Source organism: Trachymyrmex septentrionalis, unplaced genomic scaffold, assembly GCF_001594115.1.
Source record: "Trachymyrmex septentrionalis isolate Tsep2-gDNA-1 unplaced genomic scaffold, Tsep1.0 scaffold24, whole genome shotgun sequence".
Lineage (NCBI taxonomy): Eukaryota > Metazoa > Arthropoda > Insecta > Hymenoptera > Formicidae > Trachymyrmex > Trachymyrmex septentrionalis.
Genome location: NW_017305397.1, coordinates 1,373,687 through 1,382,297, shown reverse-complemented (window position 1 = coordinate 1,382,297; position 8,611 = coordinate 1,373,687). Strand labels below are relative to the sequence as shown.

At 31.0% G+C, this 8,611-nt stretch overlaps 1 protein-coding gene across 1 annotated transcript in view; it reads left to right on the top strand.

Moving 5' to 3' along the window:
* Positions 1 to 3,284: 3,284 nt before the first annotated feature.
* Positions 3,285 to 8,611, top strand: part of LOC108748732 (carbonic anhydrase 1-like) — a 7,151-nt gene continuing 1,824 nt past the window's right edge. The window contains exons 1-3 of the mRNA XM_018487029.1: positions 3,285 to 3,431; positions 8,036 to 8,077; positions 8,154 to 8,315. Coding sequence (XP_018342531.1) covers positions 3,383 to 3,431; positions 8,036 to 8,077; positions 8,154 to 8,315 — 253 coding nt within the window. The 5' untranslated portion in view covers positions 3,285 to 3,382. The remainder of the gene's footprint in view (positions 3,432 to 8,035; positions 8,078 to 8,153; positions 8,316 to 8,611) is intronic.

Genomic DNA, 8,611 nt, shown 5'->3' with positions numbered 1-8,611 from the left:
ATGTAAGCGATGCTTACCAGTTTTTAAAACGCGTAAAAAGTAAATGTACCTTATGTGTTGGACACAAAATTTTGTGTTCCGAAGTTCACCAATACTGAAAATTTATAGTATACATTACGTGCGCATTATAGATTTTCAGTACCTATTGGCAACGAATATCAGGACCTTTGTTCAAAAATTTATTCACCTAAACCCAACTTCGGGGCCTCACTTTACAAGCGAAAAGTTGCGCTTTTTATTAATATTCTTTCTCAGGAGATTCTTGCTTACGAATTAATACATCTCCGCCATGGCTATCTGTTGGCGGAGATACATTTTAAAAAATTTCTACGACTCATATAACGCTATTCCTGAACAAAAACTGAGTCTAAAATTTATGAATCATTTTACAATTTTCGCAATTATTTTTTGTTATCCCGTAAATAGAATTGTCTAAAATCCACGCATAAGATTCGAGAAATTTTTAAGAATTTTTAAGATGTTTCACAAAGAGCACTGAAAAGTATCTTAAAATTGCCTTATTCGTCGATTTTATCCGCTTATTCAACAATCTTTAGAAACTAATATCTCGTTAGCAATTGCAAAAATTACAAAATGGTAATAAGTTTTAGATCAGGAATAACATTATACGCAGTTCATGGGCGCTTTTTAAGATACGCCCTGTATGTACACAATGATGTTTATATGCACTATCATGAACATTTGACATGTGAAAACATTCTGTGAAAATTCTTTTATTGTTCCGAAATATTCGGCACATTGGGAATACAAATCGAACTTTTCATGATTAACGTTAGTTGGAATGTTACAACAACTACAAAATTGTTTTTTCTGCTGAGCCCATGTTTTATTATATAATGTTGATAAATCTTTTTGAAAACTGAACAAAGCGTGAAAATGTATTTATTCACTCGACAAATAATCGCGTTACATTTATGTAACGCATTACGATCTCAAAAAAATAATTCAGAAACAAAATAAGAAATCACGTGTTAATCCGGCGAATAAGCAATATCTCACGGTATTAAATATTGTCCATGTAAGATATGTAAATATCAAGATAATTATAATCATTGCCTTCATCATCTTCCCATTTGTTTAGCGAACAAGTTACGTTGCACACATTGTACACCATATGACCGATGATATGTCGACAATCGGGCAACCACAAATTGCGAGTCGTATCGCACACATTACCTTACTCGATTGTTATCTCTCAATTTCTGGCGTTGGGTAATCGGCAAACAATACAATAGCCAAGCAGTTACATTACGCCTCCATCGTTCACCGACGTTGCATTGTTAAGCGTAGCCAATTACGTTAATTTTCCAGAATTCTTTAGCAGCAATATCTCATTCCAATGTTAACGCATGAATTTTAACGAGCGTAACACTTAACGTTGCACGCGCATTAATTAATTCTTTCTCAGACATAATACGCCGCATAACGCATTTGTTTGGCTAAAGAATTAATTAAATTGTTCGAAACGTTGTGTATGTTAATAAATTAATGAAAGGAAAACATTCAGATCATTTCTCTTGATTTGCACGATCGATCATTCTTACGTAATGTATACCGTTAGTGAACGTATTGTTCTTGATACAAATATTCCAATAGAGCGAGAACCTAAAAAAATTCCGTCTCTGATCATGTTTTGTGTCAATCTCACTTAATCCGTCCTAGCCTTACGGAAATTTCTATTATGCCACCATCCATCGTGTGAAACACTTGCGAAATCGAGTGCCAATCTCGATGAAATTTCTATCTTTAATGCTGTCGCGTGCAAATTGAGGTAGAACATTTCGATATTTTCTCGGAAGCTAATTAGTGTAAAAACAAAAAAATAGTATTAAATGTTTACTTAAATAGTTTTTTTTTAATCTATATGAAAGTGTCCCGCAAAACTGGCACGCAACATTAATATTTTATACTTAGCATTATCTTATCACAATTATCTACTACGTTTTATGTATAAGCATTCCATGCATTTTTCACGCGCATTTTCTATTTTTCACTTTTTCTTTTCAGAAACTACATTTTAACTTGTTTTTAATTGTTTCTTTTCTGTGAATATGAAAGACATAATGCGAGCCATAAGAATCTAATATCAGCCTCTCATTAAACAGAATTTGACGCTCAAAGGATGTCGTTCTCTGTTACATATTGATAAAAACAGGATGTTATTAATGTTTCAATAGCCAATTTGGGAAATGAGATCGCGAATTGTATAACAAATCTGCAGATTACAGTCGCTGGGTCGGATTACGTCGGAGAAACCACAGAGAATAATTTCGCGAAACGGAAGTTGGGGGATACCGAAAAGCGTGGCGGCAGAAAAGTACCGTAAGTTATTCATCACATATCGCCGGATATATACAAGAGATTACCGTCTGTACTGGTCAAACGGACTGCTATAAGTGATAAATAACATGCAAACACTAAAACACAAAACTGTTCGATACTAAACTCGCGCAAAATTGCACTCGTGAAACATACCTCTACAAAGCGTTTTATATCGTACGATTTGTTCAAACGAAAATTTTGTCTAATTGCTAAAGTTTTTAAACTAAAGTTAACAATTTCATTTTTCTTAAATTTATTCATTGAACGACAGGAATCTACAAAAATTATTATTGCTAAAATATAATAAAAATGTTGTAATATTTTAAATATTATTGTAAAAATGCATATCCTTAGATGGAGTCAAAAGGATTATTTCGTTTCCGTTTTCCCCAATAAATATAGAAATAATTACAATACAATTACTCGCAAAAAATTAACCAGATATTGTTAAAATTCTCGAGAAGCATTTGATGCAACATGGAGAGAAAAAACGAGGATGAGCGCAGATATGCGAAATACAGACTTTTAAAACTTGCATATATCAGATAAGATCTAATATAACTAATGTATTTTCAAAATCATAAGCTTCTAAATAACTTGCCTGATGCGATTTTCAAGACATATTCAATCAATTTTGTGAATCACTGGACACAACACAAAGGAGTCATTTGAGCAATCAGCTTGATTTGCCAATTTGATTATTAAGAGCGGACTTTTGTGTGCCAGTTGTTTTTAATTCGCCTATTTTTTTTTTGCCTAGTTTTCGAGGTCACATCTCAAAGTGGTTATTCGTCGTGTTGATTTTGTAGATCATCATGAAACAAATCGTTCTTCCCTCCCCGCTGTTGACTCAACCACGCGGAGTCAATCGCACGTCGTGAAATAGAAGCGACTCTTATTTAACATGGTCGACTGAGCCGGCAGTACTCAGTCTACCACCGACCGTAATAGAAGTTTCGCATTACCCCGTTGATTCTTCGACGAATCGGCGAGTCGTTGACAGTGCCGTGGAATTTCATGGTGTATTCTGACGGGGTGAATGATCATGGTGTTTTCGATCATTTATCTTAGCTTCTTGTTCTTACCAGGTGAGATTCCGTTGAATATCAAGCATAGTCTCTTTGACGGTGCAAAGAAATCTTACATCCTTCGTCCTTTGGACTTTTCGAAGATGTTACTTCAAACGGTCGTTCTCAATTATTCTGGCATTTTTTGCTTTGTGGAATAAAAATATTATTTACTCGGTTGATTATTTTCGTAAACTTGAATATTCCCAGGTAGTAGAGTGACGTTAAAAGATGACATCATTTATAATAACATTTATTTTAGTCTAATGAACGTCATTTTATCGTCATTTTGCTGTCTGATTGTATTATGTAATATTAAAATGTAAATATACAAATGTAAAGTACAAATATATTATTATATCGTCTGTATTTAAACAGACTTTAGAAATAAGTTATTAGGATATTTAACATTTTAATCGTTTTAATAAAAAATTCATATAGAATAATTAATATTATAAAACTGTTAATCATAAAATTGTGGTTTTTCGTAGACGTATAAAATATTAAATTCTCTTCTTAAAAATAGAAAAATATTATAGGAAAGTACGTCTGCTTGATTTAGCTGCAATGCCCATATATTTCTAACGAAGAAAATAATAAAATTATCCGATGTTTCTAGCAATAAACTTATCATATGAATCTCGCAATTAGAAATAAATTGCATCTCGATGACAACCGATTACAGTTTAACTTACAAACCATTACTTGTTACGCTACAAGCGTATTTGTATTTAGTGATAAACGATAAAATTATCTGATAAACGATAAAATGATCTATTTTTACTTTTAAATATACGATACAAAATAATGAAGCTATGCGACAAAAATAGTTTAGTAATATATATGTACAGTATATTAATAGCAAATTTGGCTGGACGCACTTAGTGCGCACTAGTGCACATTAAAACCGTTATACACTGATTTGAGTGTGAAAATGAAATAAAAATTATAAAATATTTTATATAACAGCACAATAAAGTATACTGAGAATTTTACAGTTTAACCGATTTCTATATTTATATTAAACATACATCGTTAATCAATGTCAGTTTATGACGTCAATTTGTATATGACGGTTTTAAGGCATCCAATCGAATTCGTTATAAAATTGAAATTATAATAACTTTAGTACATATTGCGATGTGCAAATTAATATTAATGCAATATTAAAATTATTATTGACAGAACATGTAAGGAATACGCGAGTTGCAATTAACATTATCGATTATAATTAACAATGATTTTGCTAAATATGTACTGTTGGAAAATTCATGTTAAATTTAATATATTTCACATATCTCAAACATTTAAATTTATGTGATAATTTAACCCAATATGAATATGCTACAAGATTACATAAATATTATGTAAAAGGGTAAACACAAATAGTAATACTGACACAGCCTGTAAACAAATCCTGGAAGTATATTTTGTTCAATGAAATTAACATTTATGATACGTTAAACTATATATTTTATTAATAATTTATTTTAGAATTTGAACACATTATTTTTATGTTATTAGTTCACTTATTCATAAAGTCATTGTGTTATTTTGATATTAGAAATGTTAAATATCAATTTAACACAACTATTTAAATAACATAATCACATTATGTTTAATTAACACTCGAATATTATTTAAAAATTTAATACCAAATTTTAACAAGGAGTTGCTAAAATCTGAGTGAACCTTTTCTAACACATATATGAAATGTATTTTTGTTATACAATAAGGATCAATAAAAAAGTATGTTTGAGGTGATTTATCAAGTATTGATTTCGCAAGTTCCTAATGTAATATTTCAATTTAGTATGAATATCATGTCAAATTATAAAAACAATCGTTATAACTAATGATACAAATACTGTTCATCATGCAAAAATGATTAACGCACTAATACTTTATCTCGACATTCTGACATTCGTTAAATTAAATTATCACGAATAAATGTAATTGTTTATATCTAATCATCTAATCAGCAACTTTACACATTGAGTGCAAAGAACGTTTCCATTTCAACATTCATTAACACGGATCATGTATCTATTATTATTCCGTTCAAAGCAGACAAAATTAGACTTTTATCTAAAGCGAGAGATTTTTGATCCATCGAGCACGTGAAATGGATGTTAACTAAATCTCTTGAGCTAAATTAATCTCATATTTTCTTAGTAAATCGTCTGATAAAAGCAATATATATATGTGAATAGTATTATCATTTTATATCAGTTTTGTGTGCCTATGTATGTAGTTTCTGCTCATCATTATAATGCACGTCGTCTGTACGAGTAATCAGTAGTAATTAAGGAAAGAACCTAGAACTTGAAAATTGCATAAGACCTAACATGCTATAATACATAGCACAAAACATTGCTATCGTTTTCGAAACTTGCTTGCTCTCGTAAAAATGGAAATTCCATGCGACCCTAAGAGATAATGTTTGATGGATTGACAGGCATGTTAAGAAGTATTTAAGAAAAGAATTCGTTTTATTAAGTATGGAAATTGTCGAGAAAGTTGATGTTCTGCATACTTCGAAATGAGTTTGATTAGATTAGAGCGTAATCGAATAATTTATTTAATATATAGAACCAAACGTGCTTTTAACTTTAAAAAAGAAACTCTAACAATATTAATGAAGATATATCTCATATGCATTTTGCAAATGTACGATTCGCATTATTCTGTCAGAATGTCACAAACGTAACATAACTTTGAAACAATTCATGTAGCCACGCGATATCGATTTGTGCAATTTTGTTATACAAGATTGATGAGTCGTAATCGCGTCTATACGAATGTTCAGCTTTTTCAAAATTAAATATATTTCAATTTATTATTAGCTCTTGTTAGCTTTTTTATATTAAATTAATTCGATGATTCGCTCGTTTTTTTTTACTTTAATATACATTATTATTATTATTATTATTATTATTATATATTCGAGAGCAAACAGGTCATATTTCTGAGATAAAATTTTTCGATCGCAGCGATTATTATAATGGATTCCGTAGAATCTTTTCATCGAAAAATATTTCGCATTATTTTAGATATCTCGGACTAATGCTTCTCTTGCATGTATCTCACGTATAATCATACATAACAATAAAGATTTTGCGTAATGGAAATACGCCGAGGATGTTCATCATTCTTAAGATAATCACTTTAAATCAGACAAGGATTTCCAGACGGTGTCACGTCGACGATCCTCACGTGATCGTTTGAACTAAAAAATGAAAGTAATAGTCTTAAGTAATGCATCTCTCGTCGCATGTGTCGGGCAGATGTGAAGAACCTTAAAGTAACCAGGTGGCGACTTGCCCGAACAAGTAGCAGCAGGAAAGAATTACGAGTATACTCGTTAGCAGATAATCAAGAAGCATTCTAGCGCATAATAAACGCAGGGTAACGGCCAATTGTCTTTCGAGAGACTGAGAACTTTAAATGCACTTTCAAGTTCGATGAACATCTTCCGGCGCATTTAATGGCCGATCCATTAGAAAACGTGTCAATAATATCTGGACTAATAATAAGCAGAAAATATTAATATATTTCTTATAAACATTTCATGGAAATTTTATGTCTAATAGAAATTAAAATGGAAGATACTTTCCTAGCTAATTTCGGATGTAAAATTCTACTATAAGAGTAATCTATTTATAGAAATTCTATTCTCTAAATATTTTGGAATGAAAATGGAGCCAGTCTTGAAAAAAAAAAGTAAAAACTTATCACTCTTGAATAAGAGTGACGAATTTTCACTCTTTTGGAATAACATTAACTGCAAAAGAATGAAATCTCACGCTCCTTTTTTGGAATTAGACTTCATTCCTTAAGGCGCCTTCAGATAATTTGACAAACGTGACAACATGAGTAAATATCATATACATGATACATGTAATTATCCATATTGAATGTAGATCAATATTTAGCGAATATGTGCAAAGTTGGCGTATACATTAGTCATATCGTCTGGAGGCCATAATTTTAGAGTTCACTCCAAAAGAGTAAAATTTTACTCCATAAAAATGAAATCTATTCCTAAAGAGTGAAATTCTGCTACTCTTGTCCAAGAGTGAAAATATTTCCTCTCTTTCATTCAGATTGGTTCAATTTTCGGTCTTTTGGATTGAGATTTCATTCCGAAAAATAGTTCGAAAAAAAATTATATTATATTAACAGGTATTATTTTAGTTGAACATAATTTTGTTAATTCAATAACATTATTAATGTCATGCTCTTGTTTTAATAAAATTTTATTTGTGTCATAAAATATTATTGAATTAACCAAATTATTTTCAACTAAAATAATATTTGTTAATATAATATCATTTTATTTTCAGTGTATTTATATTTTAGATGTAATATTATTAATGATAAATTTATATATATATAATATATATATATATATGGGACGTTTCGCGTCAAATTTTGGAAGGAGAGGTGGCCTGCTTGACGCGAAACGTCCTATATACACTCATCTTTTATCAAATAAATTATCATTCATTATCGCAATCTAAAATCTATTCTATCAGTATCGCTTATCATTACTCATTTTTCGATTTATAAGATTTACTTTAATATACGAATTGTAAGTACAATAAACACTTCATCTTCTTTAGGTTTCTGCCGTGGTCAAAACTTCGGTTATGATGGAGATCAAGGTGAGCCTAACAAAGAAATTTTATTATCTGAAGTTCATCGGTGTGTTTCAAAATGAGATCAATCTTATTTCCGTAGGTCCAGCAAATTGGAGCAAGGAGTACCATACGTGTATTGGGAAACATCAATCCCCCATTAACATAGACGAGCACAATGTCACGAACGTCAGCCTGCCATCACTAAGATTAATCGGCATTGACAATCCACATCAGTCATACGTGACGAACACCGGTCACACGGGTAAGAATTTCACGGTTCGATTCTGCATTCGGCATGCTGAGAAAGAAACATTGGATTTGTTCCTCGTTTAGCTTGAGGTTTTCTCGCATTAAACGATTCCGCTGGGAAACTTCCCTCACGATCGTGTTCACGAGGATTAAAGTCCAGAAAAACATTATTGTAGCGATATAATCGGGACGATAAAATAATAGAGAAAAAAGAAAAAAGTTTGTACCTTGTAATTATTGCCTCTGGTGTATATTAGTAGTAAATAATATGAATGTTGAATAGAAGTAACTAAAACGGTCATGACAAAA